This window comes from Melanotaenia boesemani, chromosome 15 (genome assembly GCF_017639745.1).
Source record: "Melanotaenia boesemani isolate fMelBoe1 chromosome 15, fMelBoe1.pri, whole genome shotgun sequence".
Classification (NCBI taxonomy): Eukaryota; Metazoa; Chordata; class Actinopteri; order Atheriniformes; family Melanotaeniidae; genus Melanotaenia; species Melanotaenia boesemani.
Window position 1 is genome coordinate 6,125,474 of NC_055696.1, and position 26,186 is coordinate 6,151,659.

Consider the following 26,186-nt stretch of genomic DNA (forward strand, 5'->3'; position numbering starts at 1 on the left):
AACCCGTCAATTTGATTTGAGATGTTGTTGATAAAAACTTGGAAAATACTGAAGGCAGACCCAAATGATGTGAACTAATGTTGCTGTACATGCAGCAAAGGGAGTTCAATGTTCCCCCAGTGGCTATTATTACATAGTGTGGCTTCAATAAAAATGTGCATTTGTTAAAATGTATAATGATCTGTGTCAAATTAATGTAATTTCATCCAGCCATCTTGATATTATTGCATTTGCTACTTATTTGGAAAAAACTAGCAATGATTTAAATAGTCAGGAAATATCTGATGCATTTTGTTTTAGTTAAAATACATAAAGACTTAGATTCAAGTTCATACTACAGTTGGAAATTGATCACAATTTAAAATATATCTCTTTCCACAGATAAAAAAAAGACATCAAAAGGGATCATTTTTGCTGTTGAATAATTAACTAAATTATTTCTAGTACTATGAAAAAGGTATTTAAACAAACATTGGCATATGACTGATTTACATCCACTACTTAAAATATGTTTTTGTGAGTTTTATGAGTGTTAACCATGTTGACATTGGCAACAATTTAACTTAAGTGATTTCCAAGTACAGTGAAGAAAACAAATGTGATATATAAAAGGTCAAATCTTGCTCCACTGCTGATGTTATTTACATGTTGAAGGTTCCTTGTGGTTTGTCGTATGTTGGCAAACATGCTTGTTTAAGAAAGTGTGGCTTCAAGCCTTGTGGTTTTACATTTTGCTAAAGATAAAAACATTTTCCAAGTTGATATGTTAGAATTAAGGTCATAAAACATTAGTGCTGAAGGGAAAGTGCTCCTGCAATCAGTCCCAACAGGGTTGAACAAGGACTTTGATGTTAGGCCTTTTTTGAAGAGGAGTAGCCTTATTTTAAAATAAGTGCCTAAGACCACTTTTGTTGCCTGACTCCTGTAATATAAGAAAAAGATATCTGAATAAATTTATTGAACATAGACTTCATTTCATAATTTATTATTTGACAATCGATTAATAATCAATTTAGTGCAGAAAATGACATTTTCCTGACTTGTTTTTAGTATAAATATAGTGTGAATTGAATCTTAACTCAGGATGTATAAGCATTACTATTACTGCTACTCAACCAATTTGAAGCCTTAATGCCGTTAGTCAGCGTGGAGAGAAAAATACGGGAATTTTGCTGCACCAGGAGTCAAACATTCCCATCGTGGGCACACATGTCAAAGCGGAAAGACAAGGCTTAGAGCTTGACTGGTTGCAGCTTGATGGAAAAAGTGTGGAATATGACCGGGGAATTGGTGGACCGGAAGGGAAGCAGGACAAACAGCTGATGTGGAGAGGCAAACAGTGATGAACATTGACTTGTTTATTTTTATTTTATTTTTTTATTTATTTTTTTTTTCACTTAGATTGGCAATGATAAAAGTGAGTGATGTTGATAAATACTTGCACAGCCAGTTTATCAGCAGCTGTCTGGCTTGGGGTTACCGCCGGCAGCATCCAATGCTGATAACCCCTGAGGCCTGAGGCATGATGTTGGGAGGAGGAGGGAAGCAGAGGATTACTCAGCTGCTGCTTGGCTAGTGGAAAAGTGCTAAAGTGTCTACTGTAGCAGTTGATTTCCTGCATGTCCACCCGTAGAAGTCAGACACTACATTGTAGGGGAAAAATAGATATATTGGAAAAAGCTTATAATGCTTTTTTTTACAGAGCATAAAAACTAAAGAATGATTGCAGAAAGAATATTATTTATTTTTTCATACATTGATCTGATGACATCTCAGACTCAGGCTTAACTTTGTATTGTCAGGCTTGACACAGCTTTCTCCAGGCTAAGCTGTCCTCTCTTTGCCTGAGGTATTTTTTAAGATGATCACAACCATGACAAGAGTGAGCAAAAATGGATGTTAGATTAAAAAAATTGGCCAACGTTGAGTTTGAATTTGAACACATATTGGATGTAATGTGTTGAATTAGAATTGTGCCATATTGCTAATGTTTGCAAGTGCTGGTTGGAGCCTGATGAAAAGTCAAACCATGGCTGAAATGATGCGATCATATTCAGCTTCAGACCCAACTTGAATCCATAGAGCCATGTGGTGTTGCCACAAATATTTATACTCTTCTTCTGTGGTTTGTTTGCACTGTGGTCTGCACTGACTGTATATTGATTGGCTGGGAAGGTCAAGCCTATTTAGACACCCGCATGCCATTTCTAATTACTACATAAGCCGTGTTTGCATATTTAAGCCTTTGGCCTATTGCACGTTCTCATGGAGCTGATAGTGCTCAGTGAAACTTGTTGCTTTTGTTAGAGTAATGAGACTGATTATATTTAGGTGGTTGTGTGTGGGATGTCTCTCACAAACTATTACAGTTACCTTTTTCCACATGTCTGTTAATCTTGCAGTTGCCAGCACTGAGACGAATCCTGCATTCAGAGCTCTATTTCTCTCTTTTACTTCTAAAATACAGTTAGAAAGGAGAACAAATGGACGTATTTGAAATGGATTACAAGTTCTTTTCACATTTAAGAGGAGCTATGAGAAAAAATCTTGTGATGTCTTCTTTAATTTCTCACTATTTTTGCTAAAAAGTTTGATTTATTGAATTGTATAATGAAATGATGAAAACAAAAACAAAAATCTATAAAGAAAAACACCAACTGTAAGAGAAGGTCTGTGTGTGGGAAGCTGTGTGCATATGTGCAGGCAATGTGCCTGCGAGACTGTGGGCACCTGGAAAACACTTGACAGATGGTTACTTCAGCTCTCGCTGAATGTTGCTTCTTTTTTCTCCGTGTTAAGCTTCTTTCATATCGAAATTGTTTCGGTCAGCGTTTTTGATCAAGGTAGACTCTTTCAGCCATCTTGATTGTTCGGTGGGTATCTCCAGAGTATGTTTATCCTGCCCCCATCATTTATTTCTGTTTGATTTCTGGCAAGTGGGGGAAGATCAGAGCTTTGACTTGTTATGCTCCTTTTTTTGTGTTTGTCATTAAGATTACAAAGCAGTGCATCAGACATTTTTTAGATGCTCTTCCATAACAGTTAATTCTAACTGTCTTGCATGGACTTTGATAAATGAGACAGGAAAGATTTTGGAAGCAAGTTAATATACAGAAATTTTTCTTCCTGTACTGGCCAAGCAGATGCAAGGTAGCTGATCGTCCGAGTATTTGTCTCAACGATTATTGTACTAGATTTTGTAATTTAGTTTCCAAAAGCATTAACTTTAATAAGCTTAAAAGACAATGCAAGGATTTCTGTCTACATCAAACAAGCACAGCTGCTTGCAGTGATCACTTGTCTATTTCTACAAGAGGTCATCTGAAACATGCAGAGGGGAGAGCCTTCCCCATAGTGCTCAAGTAGCCTCTCCTTGCAGAGTTAGAAGGGGATAAAGCCAAAGCAATAACCACAGCAACATAATGGATACCATTACAGGTGCAACAGAGTCATGAAGTGCCCCCTCAGTATTGTACTAATGCACTTAAAAAAATTCAATACTCAATACAACGCAGACCCCTTTCTGTTGCTTAATTGGTCTCAAATCAAATGTTGAGGTAAGAGAGGCTCATTTAAACCTTCTGAATTGCGCTTGAACAAAGAAAATCAACACCTATGCTGACCCATGTTGCAGAGGTCTGATTTTAAGGAAGCATTGTTTACTTAAGTGTCAGCATATGACTCTAATTTCATTTGCTAAATTTTTTAATCAAGCTCCGTGGGCAACAAAGGAAATACTTCCTCACAGATTTTCCACTCACACTGGTGTATATCCCACAGAAATTGCTCTCCTAATTTTAGCATGTGCTCTGCGCAGATGTTTGTGCCCTTTTTGATGCTGTGGGTAATAATCCTTAATATTCTTGCAGTTTGAGACTAAATGAGCCTTTAATGCACTCTGATTCCATCTTCTAACACTCATTAATTGTTTGTTGAAAGTCCATCAATTATTTCTTTTTTCCCCCTTTTTTTCATTTTTAGTTTTTTAAAGATAAGCAGAAACTTTTAAGGCTGAAATGGACTTCTTTAATTCAGTGACAGTCAGTTTTGATAAGGGCCTCTATTTGAAATGTCATTGTGACAGGAAATTCTCAGAGCTGCCTCTCTCAGCTGAGATTTTCTCTTTTCCCCTGCCGTAACCTTCAACGTTTTCAACCTTGCTGGGCAGTAACACTGTAATACAGATGTGTTTTTGAAACCTTTTTGTGTGTGTCTATAAATTCGTATCTTCACTCCTTTTCTATCCAGCATCTCAGGTGATGCACAGTCTGTGTGTTCAATGCCTCGTTAAAGATGTTGTGTAGTGCATTTGAATGTATTTTCATTCATTTTCTTCTCTCACCCTTTTCCTTCCAGATGGTCACAAGAACAAAGAAAATATTTGTGGGTGGCTTGTCGGCAAATACAGTAGTGGAAGATGTGAAGCAGTATTTTGAACAGTTTGGGAAGGTAAGACTGTTTTTGTTACTTATCTGCATTGTCTTGTCACACTAACCAGCATTTTAGCACTTACAAAATCATTTGTTTGGTGATTGGAAACTCATTAAAGTAGGGATGGTTTTTGTGAAAATTTTAGTGATGTTGGTATTGATGCAGATTAGATACAAGAACGACTATGCTACGATTTATTAGCAGTTAGCAGCTGGCAACAAAGCATATGCTAGCCAACCTGACTTAACTGTAGTCAACAGCTACAAATGTTGAGATTCTGCCATCCTGCTGCTTTGTGCCTGTATTCCGCTATCTGCTTGGAAGTTTTAGCTGCTAACTGACCGACCACTGCTGTTATGATTGTTGATGCTACCTTGACATGACTTTGGGGCAATCTCACATTAAATCTGGTACATCTCAGCAAAAATGGAGGCAGTTTGCAGCAGTGTAGGCTTTTAGTAGCAGCTGCTAAAATCCTACAGAACTGGTACAGTTTAGCACATGTTTATGATGCCCGTCCTTAGTGTATAGTCTAGCTCCTGTCATTTGGGCCACATGGTCTTCATCTCAGGCTTTAAAGTAGTCTAATGTTGGAGTCATAAAATAAGCTACCAGTCTCAGTTTGGCTCCTCTCCCACAATAAAACAAATAAGAGAATTTGTGACAAGCAAACAGCTGAAGATGTGGCAGCAGCTTCACACAGCCTGCCATCCCTGGTCAACAACATGCATTTTGCTTACAGAGCAAACAAGCAATGACAACCAGCTGCCGTGACCAACTCTCCCAGTATCTGTGATAGCATGACATCAGAATCAAATATAGCTTGGCACTGGAATCAGAGGTAACATTCTGATATTGTGACAACATTATTTCAGTGTTTTTGTGAAGGAACGGCATTTATCAGAGGTTCATATTTAGCAGCTTGCTGCTGTGGTGCTGCTGCAGTTTCTGCATGCTGTCCCCCCCCCCACTACCACCAAGCTGAGGCATACATATACACCCTTTCACGCAAGGACGGATGTAGAGCATGCACACTTAACACATGCACAGCTCTCAGGCGTGTGCACAGACACAAACAGGCTTTTATACAGCAGCAGCATTTCACAGATAATTTCCCCACACTGAGCGCAGATCCATTTCCCTCATGTCATATTCCACATCAGTCAAGGTCACCTTCAGCTGATCCACTCAGTGTAACATCAACACTTGACCTTGAGTTTAAACAATTTTAGTGAGGATGGATTTTTCACAGGCGCATAATGTACCATGTCCTGAAGGAGACAAAGAGCTCTTAGAAATTAATAGAAACATTTTTTTTCCAGAGACAATATGCACCCAGCTCTCTCCTATAAAGCTCAGTGATATTTTCTTGACAGAAAGTGAGCAAGGTGAAGGACTTTGTTTTGCTCTTCTTCTGCGGATGAGCATTGAAGACCTCGCTGTGACCGGGTCTGCCGCTCCAAATAAAGATGACTTATTTGCACAATAGAATGCAACAAGCAAATATTCAGCATGACTTTGCAATCAATGGATGTGAGAAAGGACTCCAAATGATTTTCGACTTGATTGAATGACATAATTGACTTGATTATACAAAGTTTTTTTCCCTCCTTGAGGAATCCTCAAATGCTTAGGAGGAAACAAACAAATCAGACTGATTGAGCAAGACCTTGTGCATGTTTCTGTGTGTGCTTTTATAGCCTACTTGTGCATGCTTGGGTGTACTAGTTGTATTGCTCTTGCTATGCGGGACTGTGTCAGCGACTAAGTCTATTTATGTGGGTGCATGATTAGGGGTATGTACATGTGTATATGTGTGTATGAGTGGATTTGAGTGTTTTTGACAAAAAAAGACAATCAGAGAAGATATTGCAGCCTGTGACAGATAAAATACAGAGCAAAGACAGGTTTTCTGTGTTTTGTGAGTGCCCTCTCTTTCTGCCTAACACATTGCAGGATTTATTAAATAACCTGCCTGTCAGTGCAACCTACCATTATCGCCACATACACACCGCTCAGAAAGCTTATCCACAGAAGGAGAAACCAATTAATTCCGTTTGCCCTTCATAGAATCTTGGTGGCAGTATGCATGTCTGTCAGTCATTCACCGGTCTGTCTTTCAGTCTGTCAGCCCATGTGCATGTCAAGGGGGACATTAGCCAGCATGGTGGCAGTGCAGCTAGTCATTTATATTTCTGGGAAGTCTGTTTTGAAGCACTTATCAATCATTTCACAACTACAGCTTAAGGCACCAGCAACTGTTCCTCCTTCCTTGGAACAAGCTATTTCACTGATATTACTTAGTAAGTTTTGTGTACAGCATATGTGTGTGTGTGTGTATATACGAGGCAGCATGGGCCAATTAGGAGGATGTGGTCTACAGAGATAGCTGTGGTTGGGAGGCAGTGGAGGATAAACAGCTGGTGTGGCCACATTTGGGTCACAGGTTCTGTCTGTGACCTCCACACTGCCCCCCTCATCCACTCCCTCCCACCTCCTTCCTCTCTGCCTCCATTCTGTCAGGGGGAGTTGGTGCAGTTGTTATGTGGAGAGGCTGACAGCTCTCGTGCACATCGCTCTCACTGCCACTCTCCCAGCCGTCACGATTAGGAAAGAGCACATACCTGAGCCTGGCAACTTCAGAGGAGCAGCTCCACAGCCAGACACACTTTTTTTTTTTTTTTGTGTTATTGTCACCTACAGTACATACAGAAGGTGTGTATTGAAAGTGATTGTGGCAGTCATTTGAACGGAACTGAAGTGTGGTTGTGTTTGACTGATTCTAATGCATCTCAGATGGATCCCATTACCTGCCTAATAGTAGCCACATCCTGCCTTCCTTTTTTTTTTTTTTTTTCGGGCAGTGCACGTCACTTCAGCCCTGCAAGCCAGATGAGACAATCTTATCAGTACTGCCTGGCCTCCCTTTATATTCAAGGATTCTTAACTGGAGGCTGCAGCTATTTCTGCCTTGCAATAATGTCAAATTAATCAGAAAGCTGTTTGTAGTAGTATGTGCCTTTGTGCAGGCTTACTTATTTAAGAAAAAAAGACAATGCTAGCATTAGATTTATTTGTAATTTTATCTTTTTTGCAGGCATCTTATGCACTATTTAACATTTTTTTATATATATTTTCAATATACACATTAATTTCTCAGCATTTTAATGTATTTTAATGTCAAGGCTTGCTTTGACTTTGTATATGATTTGCATGACAAACAGTGGCCGTTCCAGCTCCTTTTGTCATCCTATATAATGTTGTCACAATAACCAAAGTTTGCCACTATCTGAGTCCATTACATGTACTTGCCTCATTGTCATAAAGATTATATTGAAATATATTTGCTAATTAAAAGTTAATTCAAACATCAGTTCACAGTGTGCAGTGCCCCCTGTCTATCCTACAGTGCAACTAATTTTGAGTACATGGGCAGATGTACTCCACTACCAGCACTATCATCACACAAAAAAGGAATATTTCCTTTCTCATCACCTGCTTCTCATTAGAAACAAATAACTGGTTAAATAATAAGTACTAATATGAGGATCAGCTGCAAAATTAGTTTTAATATATAGACCTAAATGTCAAAGCTTTCATATAAGATAAAATCCTATTAATTTATACTTTTGTACATATGAGTGTACAGTGTTTTTTGGAAGTATATCATAGATTGCCTCATTCCAAAATTTTCCACTAAGGCACAGCTTGATTATTGATGGGAGAGGGTGTGATGGCACCTTATAAATTTGGATGTGATGTACCAGCAGAGCCCTGCCCGGGCATAGAAACAGCTCTCTCCACAGTTAAAGGCATAATTAGCTGTGGTGGTTAATGCTTCCTCATTGGTTTATTGTAATCGACTTTGAGTCTTCTCATACTGCCCTTATTTGTCTGAGCTGAAACAACAACAACTCACTGACTCAGTTTCTGCCCTCCCGCCTGTTGGCTGGGCCATGCTGTGCAGGCCTGAAGCTGACTTTTTAGTTTCATCAGAGCTACTTGTTTCCATGTCACTGGGCTGCCACAGTCATCTCTTTATGTCCAGGCAGTCCTGGTTCTCATGCTCCACTGGTCTAGAGCCAGATCCTGGAGGTGGACCTCAGTGGGAGGAGGAGCTTAACCAGTTCACTGCCATGGGGTTCATGGGGAATAAAGGTAGACACATAGGTCATGACTGAGTACTACAATGAGGTCGTGGTTTAGACTAAAGAAAAAAAACCTGTCACTCTGGGAATGTGACTGTAAGAGTGATGACATCTGTTGGAGGACACTGGAAGGATGAGTGAGCTGGAAAAAGATCATTGTCAGAACACAGAGTGTATCCTGTCTTAGCCTCCAGCTGCCGTGTGCTGCTCCCGTAGCGTTTCACATTTGAGGAGAGAACTAGCTGCACGCCTCTCTTATACTTTCACTGAGATGAAGCAGATAAGGGGAATAACTGAAATTATAAAAACATTAGGGAAGAGAGTGCGCAGAATTTGTTCTGTGGCTCTTGTAATCTAATACCATGGCTGACATTTTGCCAGCTCCTATATTTTGCAAATGGCAGAAAAATAACTTTGCATGACCATCTGTAAAAACCACATGAATTCATTTTGCATACCTGCCCATGCACCTTAGTAAAGGTTTTCAGATTTTCCAAGGAATAAAAAAGAAAAGAAGCAGCAGCTCTGATGACAATTAATATCAGTGAAATATACTCAGGAATTTTGTCTTTTTAGGGTGCATTTGAATCACTGTGCAGACATTATAAATCACCTCTGATCATTGATCTCATCATTCTAGTCTTTTCTGTTTGATTGCAGACCTAAATTTAACCTTGGGTTGCATAAAGCTCTCCCAGCAAGTCATGCACACTACACAGGGCTTAAAATAGATCTCGTGAGGGTGCACATTAATTGCACTTTACTCTTTCAGATGTTCAACATGCTCATTGGCTGAAATAGCAAATATGGATGATTAGTGTAAAAAATACACTTTAGATGAGGCAAAAAGGAACCTAATCAGAAGTCCACAGTCCTTCATTTACTTCCTCGGCTGGTGCAGGTGCACATTTGCATGCAATTTACATGGTAGCTTGCAGTGACCACCACTACTCAAACGTCTCGGTGTCCATCATCTGCTGACATTCTGTGATTGTTTCCTCTCTGCTGTGACTCACCCAATCAGCTGAGGATATAGTCTGGTTCCAGTGATTATAAGGAGTGATCAGAGCAGCAGTGATTGAGCATGTGCCTTGTAGTGGAGATTTAGCCAGAGGCTTCAATCTCATTGCAGTCACTTGTAGTTAGTGACTGAGACTAGCAGTGAGAAGGGCATTGCAATATAAATGAATAGGCTATGAATGTAGATATGACTGCAGTGCTGCAGGGACACACAAGGGAGGGAAGGGGCCTGTTAGACAAACTGTTTCATATCCCCCCTTGACCTTTATTTGCCCAGTGGCCCAGCAACATTTCCAATAGGGTGGCTTTAAATGGCTACTGAAGAATTGAGATATATTTCAGACCTGAGATGGGTTTTTTTCTTCTTTTTCTTTTTTTTTTTTTTTTTTTTTTGTCTTTCTATGAGAGAATAACCACACGCAAGTGTTGAAAACAAGTGTTGAAAGCAAGTGTCTTTGCTGCAAATGAGGGAATTTTCACTGAGAAAAACAGGCCTTTGCCAAAAGATAAAAAAGATTTTTGACTTATGCTGATCATAAAAAATGCCTATCAAGTGATTTTCTTCAACATCTTGAGCCTTTGCAGTATTGGCAGCTCACAAAGAGCTGTGGATCAGGGGAGATTGACACCTTTCTGTCGGACTGTAGTCTCATCTCCCAGCTGTCCCCTCCTGAAATGGCTCCCTCGGGATAAGCTGGGATTGGCTTGATTGTGTTATCGGCGACTGATCGGGTCATTGAATGATGGAATTTTGAGCCCCTGTTCTGCTTAAAGAATGTAATGTTTAAAGAAGATTGACTGTGATTGGATCAGATCCAGCACCTGCTCAAAGGGGTCAGTCAGGTGAAGGCAGGAGGCAGCAATCTCTGCTTTGCCATTGTGACATGACTAGATGGGCGAATTAATGTGTGTGTTGAGTTAGAGGTTTGATGGTGCTGGTGGTGGATTGCTGGTAGTGAGAGTGGGGGAAGCTGGAGATGCCATTCAACAGGGGAGTGGTTTTAAAAATGTCATCAGAGGAAGTGTCATGAGTAATTTGCAGTAGTCTCGCCATCAGATCGGTGTGGAGGTGGACACCTCAGCTTTGCAAATTGCAGTCTAGTCCTCAGGGAATATTATGTGGGGGAGCACCACAGCAGAAATTCCAAGAAGTGTTTATTTTTTTAATTTTTTTTAGTGAATATGGAATGTGCTTTGCAGTATGCTATACATGTTCTGAAGATTAGAAAAGAGAGATAAAGAGATAGATTGAGAGATGGGTTGTTTTAATAGTTGATTATTCTGCTGCATGTCAAAGCCTAGTAAGAAAAAGTGACGGCATCAAATTTCATTGCTCATTTGATAGGCTTTCACGATGCAGAGCTGCTATTTAACCCACTGAATAAAAACAACGAAAACCTTTTAATCCTTTTGGCCATTTATCTTGTACCACATAAACCTTCTCTGAAGGAAACCAATGAGCTTGAACCATGCCTCAGCACCACCTAGACAAGAGGCATTTCATGCGGTACAACTCATCTGATGATCGTGCAGAATGCTCGCCCAACATTTGAGCTTATGCACACAGAGCTTTATAGATCTTGTGACATTTGATAAAGGCATTTATGCCGTCCTCTAGATAGAGTTATCCCAAATGCCCAAACGGAGGGAATGTCAATAGAAAAGCTTTGACTCAAATGCTTTATCCACATTTTAATGTCCAGCTCTGACTTTTTTCAAAGGAATTTGTTTATCTACATAACTGTACAAGCTTTTATCCTTAATTTGACTTTGCAGACAATTTAAAAGAAAAATGTACTGATAAATATGCAGAAATCACATTTAGCTCCTGTAAAAGAGACTGTCTTTTAGTGAAATCAGTCTCATTAGTAGACAGTAGGAAAAGCATGTTTTTCAGTGGGCTTTTGCCATGTCTGACATCCCACAACACTTATATATGTAGCACTATGTGTATTCAATGTAAGTGCTGACTTCAAGTGGCTCTTTGCTTGTGCTTCTCTAAAGCCACCTACTGCAGTTTGACCAGGTCCACAGGCAGCTCCAGCTCATGCCTCCTACGCATAGCCTTCTTGAGATCACCAGATAAAATGTTCTTGCATGGAAATGTACACATTGTGCTGTGGCTCGATGTGAAGGGCTAATGACGTCTTAAAGGTTTCACTTATTTAAAACACTTACTGCTCATGCCTCCATGACTGTGTGTGTGGGGGGAAAGCGGTAGATTATCTAGATTTAAGGCCCAAAGCCATCCACCATCCTGAATACAGTTATTAGAAATTGCTTGTGAGGTTTCATTTTGATACAATTGTAAAATCCAACATTGGTAGTGACAGACTCATTACATCCAGTAATATTTAGCTGGTGTGGAGTAAGTAGGCCAAACAAAATGAGGTAATTGCAAAAAAAAAAAAAAAAAAAAAAAAAAAGAACAGTTTCAACAGAAGATGCAAATACAGTGGTTATCGCATATTATCTAATACATCCTTGTCTCGTATATGTTTGCTTTTCAGAAGCCTTGTTGACTAAGTTTTATTTCTTTATACTCATTTATTAATAGTTTTTTATGTTAGCTGCAGTAAATATGCCATTGTTGTAAAAAGAGCTGACTGGCCCACTGGCAGCTCGATGAGGCTGCACTTCATGCTGTAAACTAAATGCTAATGTCAACTTTGATATTTTCACAGTGATAATGTTAACAAGCTGTTGTGGGTAAATTGAAGTTATGGCCTAATGGTGCTAGATTAAGAGTCAGGGGATCATAAAAAAGCCATTAGGATTCATCTTTTAGGAAAAGATGAATCATAATACATCAACCAATCTTATTTTTCATGCGGCCATATTTTGTGGCAATCCATTTCATCCAACTTATTCATTCCTTTTCAAGATATTGGAAATTAGAGCTATCAATATTATGGTACAAGAGAAAAGTCAAAGGACTGCTACTACTATTGGGAAAATGACTCAACAAGTTATCCTTATTGTGCAAATATCTCAGTTTAGACTTGTGATGGCATTGCTTCACCACAGCCCTGCCATAATTCATTGAAATATAGTTTTCTAAGGCGTACAGCGACAGTTACAGAAAGTGAATGCTACTTAATTTGTGCACTTATTTTGAAGAGCCATAAGCATTAAAATGACTCAATCTTTCTTTACTGTATGTAATGCCAAAGAAGAGGTATGAGACTGTATAGGTGTTATATTTACTCAAATGTAAACTTATCAGATCAGTGCGCAGTCTTCAGTTTGCTGCAGGTTGCTATTTGCACCACTAGATTTCACTACACTCAAGATAAGTATTAGAGATAATATAAATAGTCTTGGATATAAAAAAAAGAAGAAGAATATTTTTTTAATCGTATGAATATCAGTCAGATGTTTTTATTTAACCTTGCTTTTTTAGCAGATGTTTTGACGTGTCTTTTGTATATTATATGTTTATTGCTTTTGCTGTTTTTCCACAGTCATAGCATCAAATTCTTTCCACATCTTTACATTTGTATTTTTAGTGTCATTCACCTTCATTAGGAAAAATCAAAACAAAAGATTAAAGAAGTGTATAGAAATTGCACTGATGCCCTTCTTATTAATAATTTTAAATATTCTGTATAATACTGCAACAAGATCTTTATTTTGCCTCCACTGTGAAAACGTCTTAGTGCGACAGCCCCATTTCTCGGGCACTAGGGGCAATAAAATATATGGACTCTAAGCTTAATCAAATTCAATGTAGAAATATATTTGAAATTTATATGATTGATGTGCATCTTATCTCTTACATGTCTCATTTTGCATAGGGATTCCCCATACTCAGAACTATTGAACTTAAAAGGACTGGAGACTTACCCAAGAGAATCTGTCCATGATAAAAAGCTTTGCCAGCTGCTGAGATTGTAAAGCCATATCAGCATCCTCAAACTAAACCAAATCATTGCAGTGGACTTCTGTGGTCCACTATAATTATATCCAGCTCCCTGCAGACTGGGGAGGTAGATGTAATTGCAAAATTTGATGTCAGTTAGACATATGATGTATGACAAGTCCATCTACCAGATCCACTGCTGAATAAGCGGCATGAAATGCCAGGCAGAAGAAGCTGTAATATATGTGTGTGTGTACACATATAAGACTCAGTCCTTCATTATTGTCCGCAATGAGCAATAGAAAAACACAACATTTACTAAACAAAAGGCAGTTTGCTATAATCACTCGTGCTGCAGATGTTCCTGATGTCAACTCTCATTGTGGACTGGATTCCAGGTGCAAACATGTACAAATAAACTAAACAAGTGTCCAATTCCAATCAAGAACTATAAAAGGTTACTTATTACAGTTTCTGTTTGCTCTAGTATATATACACTAGCAACAGGATTAGACAGAGCTCCGTAGCAGTGGGTATGGAATCTCTGCAGGTTTCCAGGATTTAACCATTCAGACAAAAGTGAGCATTTAGACTGGGCGGCCTTAGGAAGCCAGTTCACCTGAGGGGCTGCATAAAAGGCATGATAAGATAAATAAGCCATTTTATTTTAAGCATGATTCATGCAAAGCCGCCCTGTTGTCATAAATATATAGAGCCGGAAGTAAGCATAGCATGAACTCTTGAACAAAAGCTCCTTCTGAGTTGCTGTACTTGTGACAAGCAGCACGGCAGCATTTTCATACAACTACCTGATGCAGAGAAAATGAATCATGACTGAACAAAGATTTGACATTCTCTCGTCAGCCACATTTTAGGTGAATTTAATTCTCCTTGAAGAAATCGTTCAGCATTTGTGAAACAGACTCATTTACTTTCTCGTGGCGAGTTAGATAAGAAGATTGATGTTTCTCCATTCAATAAAAGTCTACAGCCAACATCTTAGATTAGATTAGCACTAAGAATATAAACAGAGGGAAACAACTAGCCTTGCTCTGTCCAGCCGGTGTAAAGATTTACTTGGTATCAGACTTGTTCTGTGTGGCTAAGAGGCCTTTTTCTAAAATGTAAAGTTTTGTTATTGAGTTTTTAAGACACTTTTTAAAATATTTGCATCTATAACATGCAGAAGCACAGTAGGTAAACAACATCTTGGCAGTAATGGAAAACACCAAAATTGAGCTGTGAAGATAAAAAATAAGAAATCCAGTGAGAAACATTTATTTCTGCCACATGTTACAGATCAGTTCTAATCAGTGATAGTTGAGCTGACATTTATGTGTAAACACTGCTGCATGTGTTTTTATGAGAGCTGATTTGAGTTGTTGTAACAGAGTGACAACGATTTAGATAATGATAATGCAATTCCATGTCAGGAATGTTAAATTTTAGCATTTTCTTCCTAATAAACATGTAAAAAAATTGCACAAGTCATCCAGGAAGAATATAGGAGAGAATTAAAACCTGAGGGCAAAGGTAAATTGATATGAAGTCAGCACTTGATCACGAAGGTGATCAGTAATTACTTGAGACAGTTTTCTGTTTGTTAAAAAGCACTTACTTTGGGTTAAAGGTTAAGGTCAAGGCTGGAAATACAGTGATGCATCTTTTCTGTTTTTGGTCTGGTTTAATTTATAAGGCTCATAGCTCTGCACAAGTGCCAGTAACTGTGTGTCTGCAAGGCTGTCATTACGTTTACACCCATTTTCTATGTCTCTGCTGACCTCTAGGTTGGATTTACTGTGGTTTTAATGTCTTTATGTCTTTGTGTGTCTTTGTTTTCTAAACAGTGCGCTTACTTCTTAAAATGAATAATGTAGTAAGGAAGCAGAGACGTGCACACAATGCTAGAGAGTGACAGAGCCCTATCTTAGCTGCCATGCAATGAATAATCTTGAGCTTATTTTCCCAAGTGATATCTCAGGGTTCTGGTCGAATTGTCTAAAAGCTAAATAAGTCTGCCTGATTGAACTAATGGCATAGAGCCAAGATCTTGCACCAAGTCTTGTCTTTCAGCTTAATCTTTTGGTCATGGACACATTGACCAAGCTCATACGCACACACATACAACCACATACCACTCACACAAATACACGTGAGCTCCCTTCCAAGCCACTTCCTGATCAGGAAACTTTGAACCCAACATGTGGCCCATAAGTCCTATCCACAGGTAATTAGGTTTGATGGTTAGTTGAGCAGAAGCATAGATTTTATCCTTCTCCCCGTCCTGCCTCCTGGAGTGTTGCCTCAACTTGTTTTTGATAAGCCCACTGCCAGCCCAGCATCAGTCTCTTCCAGCTAAACACACATTGTAAAAGCCACCAAGGAGCAGTCAACCCCTTTTCAAAGATGAGTTAGCCAGTGAAAATGAAATTACATAGACAGGAAATGGTTTACAGTCACTAGAAGACTGTTAACCGTATACAGTGCAGCGCATATTCAGTTCTCCTGGAATAATTAGCTCCTGTAAATATAAAACACAAGTTGCTCGAGGGAAGTCACTTCTTATTTCCACTTAGTTTTTGGTGAAGTCAGCTGCACTGGCAAGACAGAAATATATTTATGATCCCCCTCAGTGACACACGTCGACCCAACTGGTATGACTATTGTCCCAGCAAAAATCACTTTTCATTGAATCCCCTGAAGTGGTCTGACCAAATTAGTGTCACTTAACATTTTTGTGAGCTTGTGTGTGGACTCCTTTTTCTTTCTTTTTTTCTCCACCTCCTTATTTTCATCCAGTGTCAACACTAGGATAATATCATACCCTCAAGAAAATTTGCACATAATTTGTTTAGCTTAGAAGAAAAACTCCAAACCTGGGAAATGCTGTGTCATAATATGAGAGGGTAGATGATGGTGGCTGATAGTTGTCACTGGAAAAAGCCAGAATTACATTTCAGACATCTTAGAATTTGATTGGATTAGGATTTCTTGTGAATATGATACAACAAGAACACAAAATAGACAGCAGAATGAAGTAATAAGTTAATTGCGTTAAATCAAATGCCAACAAGTCTTCCAGCTGTCAATGCACTGTCAAATAAAAAATTTATAAAATAAAAAAATCTAAACTATCAGAACTATCTCTTTAGATAAATAGACTGATTTATAATTGTACAAGAAACTAAAACATTTATATTTTAGTCTTTGAGCATCAGTTTGACTGATCTATTTTTTGACATTACTCAGCAGACATGATGGAAAAGTTGATGGTTTTCAAGCATTTTTGTGCGCTTGTGCGTTTGAATTTCAGCGTGTTGTTTCAAGACTAAACCAGGCTCAGAGAAGCAATCGACATTTTACCGTGTGCTTGTGACGTGTCTACTTTGGCTCAAGTCTTGTTTAATGCCGGGCCGATATGTGAATAGAACTGACATGCTGAAACCATTATACGTCTTAATGGGCACACAGAAGTGTGTTTGCTTTAACTGAAAGGCACATACCTTTGAACAAAACGATAAAAAAGACACAGAAGATTTTTATATATTTATTGCTAGAAATGATATTGACCACTGGATTTTATTCACCTTGTTTACAACCATAGATTGCATACTGTAGTGTATTAATATGTGTCAGTTAATCTAGGTTAAGGGGGCAGTTGTTCAGAAGTGATATCCACAGATATCAGATTAATTTCAAGCTGGAGCAAAAGTGATTTGTTTTATTGACAAATTTCCACTGACATTGTTTCTCCTTTTATTAGGGGGCATTTCACTAATTGCCACATCCCCATCTGGTTTAAGGATAAAACACATATAAAAATGACTAGAAGTTGCCTATATGAGTAGAATGTAACACACCTCACTGGGAGTGATAAAAATTTAATTGAACTGAGGCTTTTTTGTTTCCCCTGAATCAGACACAAACTTTTATCACAAAGTTGTGTGATTTAGCTCTTAACAATCTGTTCCTTTATACTGACTTCTGATAATTATTACTGCTGTGCCAATACTTTAAAAACACAGTTGTGTTTATTCTGTCTGTGATAGTGTCGGCGTGCTTTACTACCCGCAGCTTCACTGACACTCTCCTCTACTTTCCCACTCTATCTGGCTGGCTTCCCAGGCTTTGGCAGCTTGCACATGTGGCCAAACTGTAAATCAGATTCAGACTTTCCATTCAAGTGCCCTACTCGGGAGGCTAGACCGGCCTTTATACTGACCTTGTGGACCTTTTTATAGGCTTAGAAAAGAGAAGCAGAAAAGAGGTGGATCCATGGTTCACACAGAAGTGAAGAGTTGAGTGTGTCTTTCCATTTGATTAAGATCTGACCTTATGGCATTTTAGAAATTTTCTGCATCAGTCACACCTTCTTTGTGCATAACTCTGTTTTCAGTAGATTTTTCGGACTCTTTCTTGTGTAAGTAGGGTGGTAAATGATACCCTCCTTTGAGAGCAGAGCCCTCCTCATGTAACATGTTTTGGTCTTTGTCTCCCCACAGCTGATGCTCTGCAGAGTTTGACAGGGCTCAAGCTGTTCAGTCCCCCACTCTCTTCCCTCTATCTCTAACCCCCCTTTATCTCTTCCCTCCATCACACCTGATTGCATCTGACAAATGCCCCTATTGGCTCCATATCATCAGGTGCAGTGCAGGAAGCGTAAGACTATATTACTCTGCCCATATACCACATCTGTTCTCCATTTTGCATGGCTGACACACTTGCATCTGCAAGGCTTGAAAAGGGCCAAAGCTCTGTCTCTGGAAAAGTATTGCAGCTTCTATTTGTAAATCAGTATCTTAGTGGTTTGGATGTAGTATTTGGTATCATTATAACTCTTATACATTCATGCACTGTGACACACTTGATCAAGTTCTGAAATGAGACTAAAAGCATCAGTTTAGCTTCTGATGCATTTATGAAGCACTGATTTTGATGCTGAAATCCAAATTCTCCAGAATCAGTTAACTCATACTTGCCCAGTTTCTGTAAAACTCTCACACAACAAAGCATCAAATTTTACATGATTATCAACGTCAATATTTATGTTGTTAGTGTTAAAAATGATTTAATCTCCACCGGTACAAATCCCCTCTCATAGCTAGATGGTGTCGAGGCTCTTCCCAAGCTTAAATTCTCTCGACAGTGCCAATATGTTTTAAGGGTGATGTCAGCTAATCAGCCTCGGATGGCTGTATTTCTGCATCAGCTGGTTTGACCTGTGACACGTCTCCTTACCAGCTGATTATTAAATACAGACTTTGAAAGTGACTTTGGGGAGATTTAAGTGAGGAAAACAAAAGAGCACTGGAGTGCCTCCTACTAGGGAAAGACGCTGATGGACTGTCATGGCCGGCGTTTCATCAGCAGGAATGCAAGTGGGGTTGGCACAGTAGTCACCATGTGAGGGCAAGGTTAGGTCACATCAGCTACTTCTGACTCTCATACAAAGAGGATGCTGAGTTGAAAGTGCCTCTCCTCTAACTTAATTCCTCTTGTTTGATATATTTGGATTTACTTTGGGTTTTGAGTGAAGGGGATAAAAAGATGTGATTGAAATATTAAATTAAAAGCCACAAAATTTGGGAGGTGACTGAAGACTATACCAGAAAGATAGATAGATAGATCTTTGAGGTCCCTCATGTTTGTCATGTGTTCTCATGAGTCAACCAGACAGTGCACTGCTGGGTGGTAATTTGAGGGCTTCCTGGGAGAGGTGGCCACAGCTCTGCTTTGCCTCTGGGCCTCCTTCATCAGTCTGAGCCCGCTATAATTGGCATAGCACATTGTTTTGCTCATATGATGCTCTTACTTTGACTACAGTGTGTTAATGATTAATTTAGGACCAGTTAATCATTCTATAGACTTTTAATCAACCATAAATGCAATTTTATTATCAATGTTCAGTCACTTTATCGATACTCGTTTACGGAATGACTGAAAAACCATATTTACTTAAATTTCTTTAGCAAAAAAAAAATGAATGTCAGTTTAAAGAAAAGCATGGTTTTTGTATCTCATGAGCTTTTAAGGAATTATTTATTATTAACTATCAGTAGTGAGGCAGATTTATAAAGAAAAAAACTTATTAAGATTTGCATTCCGCAAGATTTAAGTATAGAAAATGGTAACATAGTATAGTTAGCTGCTTCTCACAGCCCACCCATTAGTTTAAATGGAGGGTTTGGAGGGTGGAGGGGTGGGGGACAGTGGCACCATATGGTAGGTCCTTGACTGTGACAGCCTGACACATTAGTCATTGATGGCTCACAGCCTCTCTGATGATAGGCAGTGCTTAAAAAGCTGACCTAAAAACACACACACACACAGGCTCACACACCTAATTGATCCTGAAACACGGTGTCATACTCACAAATATAGAGGTGTTTATTTAGGGACTTCAGCCTTAAATAAATGCAGTTAATTCATCTCACTTGTAATGTGTAATGTATTTAGTATTGGGCAACCAATTGACTATTTGGTTTGTCCAATGTTTATTTTCTCTAATATAGTGTGAGAGCTTACAGCTCAGTAGGCCTGGAGCAAGATGCTAAGCTACAGTAGAGTCAGCTTGTGAAGCAGTATGGATGAGATTAGCATCATCCTGAGGAAGCTGTAAGCCTTTCTCCCTCTTCTCCACTTGTAATTCTCCTCAAAAACACCAAGGTGCTTGCACATCCTGTTTGAAATGTGTCATCAGCTGTCCTGGCAGGTACGTTGCCACATAAACCTCTGAAGTGACGGCATTTCTTGCCTGGAAAGGTCATTGTAGGAGTGGGTTAAATGTCCCCTGGAGGAGCGAGCAGCAAGCCAGACAGTGTGTGATTTGTGTGAGTTTTACGCTGCTGGAGCTGCCTTGTATCTCTAAATGACCTTGACCAGCTCTTCCTCCGTTTTAACTTAAAAGTCGCTCTCTAGAAAAACTGTCTGGCCACCGGGTATCAGATGTGCCAGTAGTCATTAGTCTTAGCCTGATTGGGGATCTGAAGAAATTAGAAAAAAGGACTGCCATTAGAGGTCAAGCCATCACCACAACGCCACACTAGACACATCCTCTGTTTTGATTTAATCCAATTAGACATCCACTGAAGCTTCAGTTGTTTTCGGGCAAGCCTGATTAACTTTGTTGTGAATAGCTGTGCTTGTTCCTGTTATTTTTCCTCTTTTTGTGTGTTTGACTAAGAAATCAGAGTTTCCTGGCTACTCTTTATCATGCTTTAACTAGAAACTTAGATATGTGATTACAGCTTAAATAAACACTCCTTTATTCAGCTAGAACATTTGAAACTAACAAATTCAGACAGTACTTGATATACTAACTAATTTAGAACATTATGAAAAACTATCATTATGTATCCCATACCAGATCCACGCAGCCGTTGCACCCTCCCAAAAAGTAAAACAAAATTTTGTTGGAGGTGCTTCAGACCTGAAAGATTGCATTTAAAAAATTCAGCAGGCACAATTCTCACCTGAAAGAGTCTGATCTGCTTCACTGCAGATGTCTTCATTGGTTTACCAGCCTCAAAATTGGAAAGTGGCAAGTATGCATTAAAAAAAAAAGATGGAGCTGATGCAGTTATAGCAAAAATTATTAATGCCTGCACTGATTACTAATGTAGCTTAAAGAGCTCAGTGACTAGCAGCTTGTGAAATGCATGCAAATAGATAAAACACAAGCGAAGTAAGAAGACATCTTTTCCAATTTGACAACCACAGTACAACATTAAGGACAAAAATATTTATATATAAACTATCTGAAAGTAAAGAAATCATAAGCAAATACACAAATTAGCTGTAAATAAGAAAAAAAAACAAAAACAGAATAGTAGTGTTTGAAAATGAGCTAAGACATGCATTCTCTGTTTTACCATTCACTTTATCCATCACCAGTGGGCCCTGGAAATATTTTCTAAATATCTTTCTCACAGTTTTTTTCTTTTTTGTTTAAACATATGTTATTTTTTCTGTATTTGATTATTTTTGCTGAAAAGTTCTTGTTGTTAGGATAAACACCTCAAATTTTATTTGTCTCTTTTTTAAGGGTTAGCGACAAAAAAGCTGTTATAATTATAAATGCCTTTTAGATCAAAATGTTATTATTAATTTTTATTCAGTTTGATGACAACAATATAAAACAATTAAACAATAGCAAAACATTATTATAAAATAATAAAAATCATAACAAAATATTAAAATAAAAATAACATAAAGGAAAAAAACAGAAAAGAAATAAAGTTAAATGAAAAAGAAAAGAAAAACAATACGAAGAATACCACATGATGAATAAAATGTTGATACTAATAAATCATAGACAGATCATATTGTTGTACTGATACCAAAGCAAGTTAATTTGACTTTTTGTTCAAGGGTTCAAGTAAAATAAACGCCAAAGTAAAGACTTGAAGTGAAGAACTTTAATACTTCATATAAAAACACAAGAACCCAATGAAGTACATAAAATAGTGGACACTAAATGTCTTACAAAAATATTACAGTCCTTAATCAAACTGTATTCAGAAGTGACCTGCCTCGATCGTTGTTCGTTCTGCCTTCTGACCTTTGATCAACATGTGGACTGATCACCTTCCACCAAACTCCCTTATCTCCAGACAAAATAGCAGGTGAAATAATAGCTGTGATTTACTCTCCTTGGTCATATTTGCAGAGTAAAAATAGAAGCGCTTCAATCAATACCGCTTCTCAGCTCTGACTGCAAGGACACTATTTAACAGCAGATGGTCAAAAAAAATCATATATCCTGAATCAAATGAGGCCAGGTGCTGTTTTGAGTGTAAATTAGTTGTAGGTGTTTCTGTTTGCGATAATGGTAATCATTAGGCTCATTTAGCAAAAGATTTAAGAAATTGAGCAATCTTTTGCGATATGGTCCTTTGAGAAATATAATGTGGATGGCAATGACAATGAAAGCCAGAGCCATAATTATTGAGAACAATCTCATTCTACTGTTCACGAGATAGATCTTTGTAAAATGTTTTCAGGGTCCTCTTGAGTAATAAGGCTCAGCGGTGTAGTCTTCTCTTGTTTTTTAAAGATGCCATTTGGAATTCATGACCAGGAGTCCATATGCAGATTTGGAAAGGCTTTGATTAAAGCTCTAACAAGCACTTGATGGTTGGGGATATCACATTTCCTTTTGTTTTAATGCACTCTGTTAGGCTCACTCACAGTTAATAAGTCACAATCAATCTACCTGCTGTACGCACTGAGGCTTTGTAAGAGCTTAACAGGACCCCTGAGAGATGGAATAATTTCACTTCTGAAACCAACAGACAGAGTGAGTGCATGCATTCATGTTTGTGTCTGTGTGGGATTGCAACAGTTTTCATTGTATATTTATACGCTTGTATACAAGGGTGTAAGAGAAAAAGGAGACTAAAAGGAGGCTGACAGATATTGCCGGACTGGAAGACAGGCGCTGCGTGTTGTGTCCTCTCCATCTTCGCTTGAAAGAGTCGATGCAGTTGCCTTGAGCAAGTGTATCATATTTGATGACCTCAGAAACAGCTCTCTCAGAGTACCTGACATGTGCTCTCTGCTGGCCAAGTCATCCCCATCCGCTGGGCGAAAATATCAGAGCTCATCCATGGTTATTGGAGCAGTTCTCACAAATGTGCACAAAATGTAACAGTGAAGTATCAAAGGTCATACTGCATATGGGCATCTTTAGTGTGTCAGAGTAATAACACTGGAGACTGTCTGTGAACCCAGTGATGGCTTTAAGTTAAAGGTCTTTTTTATGGTCCCGGTGCGTAAAATGTCTTTGCTGAGGCATGAAGCACAGCAAACACTTGCTGAGTTGGAGCTCAGAAGGCATCATTACTATTTTCTCATGGGTGACATTAAGATGGCATTTCAGCAGTTGTAAAGTTTATTAAATATTTCATTAATTTCATATTTGTACCTTTTGATTTATTACAACAAACTTTAAGTGCTGGGACAGGAAAGGTAAAAGATATTTGGATATAGATTTTAGTACAATACATGTATGCCCTCCCAGGTTTATGAGTCTATGCATTTTATCTGAACCAATGTGCACATAACAGCATGCAACTCAAACATAAATAAAAATTTTAAGGATTGTAATTGTTTAATGTGCCTAGCATCAGCTAATGATTTACATATCAAAATACAAACATGCCCACGATCCCAGCTTTCAGTTTTTTCACGCAGTTTTTAATTTGTGCTTAAAAATTTCTGGCTGGAATCTGTCTCTAAAATGTTGAGACATGTGACTGCATGAAACAGGTTCAGCAGATAAATGATTTACAGATGAACGAGTCCCACACAGTTAGTAGAACTAACAAAATTGTAAAATTCATTGTTCACAAGTCTTGTTTTCCAACCTCCATATTGTTCCCTAACATGGGACTTGGTATCATGTTAATTTTTGCACAGTTTAGTATCGTTGGAGGTTTGGCTGGCACTCTTGTATTGTATCATCTCATTGTGGACTCTTGTTCTCCAGTTCTAGTTTGAGAAATACAACTTATCTCAATAAACCTATCCATTTTCTACACCTGCTTATTTCAGTGCAGGCTCATGGGGGGACTGGAGCTTATCCCAGCAGCTATTAGGCAAGATAATAGGGTGCACCCCAGACAGATCCCCAGTTCATCTCAGAGTCTTTTAATAAACCAACCCTAAACATTTGCTCATTTACTAGATAACACTTAGGACCAAGAAGATTTAACTACAACACAGGCATAAGTGTTTAAAAGGGAATAAGTTTGTCGAACAGAAGTCCAGGTTATTGCTCTGGTCAAGGAACACCACTTGTATCTCTGCAGCAGTGTGAGATAGGCGGGGATGCTGCAGCCATGGAGATCTCAGAGAGAGAATAGTAGATGGCAGAGAACTCTGAGGTGACAGCCCGATCACATGAGGAGGAGATGTTGAAACCGAGAATCACAGTATGAATTTGGGACACTGAAAAAACTCCAGTTGAAGCACCAATCAAAAATCCACAGGTGGTCAAACAGGCAATAGTCAAACAAAGAAAGGCAGATGTCAGGATGCTTAACAAGAGGAGTAGGCGAGAATTACTGGTTGAAAATTAGAGCATGGGTCGATGTCCAGATAACCGAAAAGCAGAAGAGGTCTGTTGTGAGTAAGGCAAGGCAAGGAGAATACAGTCCAGGCACATAAACCAGTTACTTGAAACAAAGAAGTGCAAGGGAAGACCGCTGGCCACCTACTGGCACAAGGCTGTCAATAATCTGGCAAAGAGGCGGAGACTGGAGAGAACCTATGTAGTGCTGCGCACAGGTACGACACAGAAACAATTAGGTGGTAGAAATGTGAACCACAACAATTAGCTTATTCGGTGTAGATGTGATATGTGTATAATGTGTATTTTATTTAGCTGATTTTCTTGTGAAGAAACCCACCAAAAGTTTAAAAGACAGATTTTTAGAACATATATATAAAACTTTAGAATGTCATTGAAGGATCTATCATTTGTTTTCATGCTTTAATGTTAAAAAAAAATAAATAAATAAATAAAGTAAGGGATCCATATTACAAATGTGCTTCTTCATGATGTCACTAAGTGATATAAGGCTAAACCTAGTTACAATGGAAGTGTCCTCAGAGGTAGTGCCATCTGTTGCAGTGAATGAATCCCTTTGCTGTGGACTCTAAATGACCTTTTCAAATCTATAAAGGGGAGAAATCTGAATTGTCTGCAAACTATTACATATCTTCCACAAATATTTAAAGGATACCTTTCCTCTCCAAGTGAGTCATTTTTTATTGCCACCTGAGATTTTATGTTTCATATTTTTGCATTACTCTGTGCCCGTAAAGACTTGCATGCATGTTCTGTTTTCACTTGTCCTGCTCATATTCTCATTTAATACACAGTTACATCAAGTGAACCTCAGCTTCTTAAACCTGAGGCTGTTCATTTTGTACAAACTATTTTTTTTGTCTTGTTTTTTTTCAAGGTATTGCAGTTTTTATTAAAATTAGCAAATACTTGTGCCAACAATAACATAGCAAGGCTAGGACGGAGTCATTGTTCCATTTATTTATAATTAACTTTGATAGCAGCGAAGCATCCAGGAAGTAAATTTGCAAAGAAAAAAAGTTTTCATAATCCACTCTGAGTAATTGAATAAATATTATATCCTGACTTGATATGCTTAGAGGCTGGTTTATGCAATTACACAAGTGGCTTTAAACAGATTTGTTGCTTAGAATTTTAGCAAGACAGATATTGTTGTCCATATATAAACATATTCAAATCCACAGCTGCTGGACTTTCATTGTTGTCAAAAAAAAACTTGAGCGTTCACCATTACTCATGTAAGCTTTCACAATCCAGAATTAAATTAATGTCCATGTTCCCAGTAACTGGTGACAGCTTCTAACTCAACTTGACTCAATTTTTACAGCACCTTTTAAACACAAGTGTAGCCCAAGGTGCTTTACAGAAAAAGAAAAAAAAAAAAAAAAAACAGTCAGGGCAAAAGATATTTAAGACCACTCATTAATTAAATTGACAACAAAAGGAATAAGTTATAATTAAAATTTAAAGGTAAAATAGCAGAAGGGTGCTTTACACCTCGAGCCACCAAAATATGAATGATATTGTGTCCAAGTTTGTACCTCTGCCTCACAAAAGCCCCCTGTACAGGAGCCTGTGTGAGTATTATATATTGATATATCAGTAAAAATTAATTAGTTCTGCAATCTGGTAC

At 38.4% G+C, this 26,186-nt stretch overlaps 1 protein-coding gene across 12 annotated transcripts in view; it reads left to right on the forward strand.

Moving 5' to 3' along the window:
- Positions 1–26,186, forward strand: part of msi2b (musashi RNA-binding protein 2b) — a 234,964-nt gene that overhangs the window by 75,155 nt on the left and 133,623 nt on the right. For all 12 annotated transcript variants that reach the window (XR_006012873.1, XM_042007574.1, XM_042007575.1 and 9 more), the window contains exon 6: positions 4,357–4,449. Coding sequence is in view for 11 of the 12 variants with exons in the window: in XM_042007574.1 (XP_041863508.1) it covers positions 4,357–4,449 (93 nt within the window). In the remaining variant the exon portion in view is untranslated. The remainder of the gene's footprint in view (positions 1–4,356; positions 4,450–26,186) is intronic.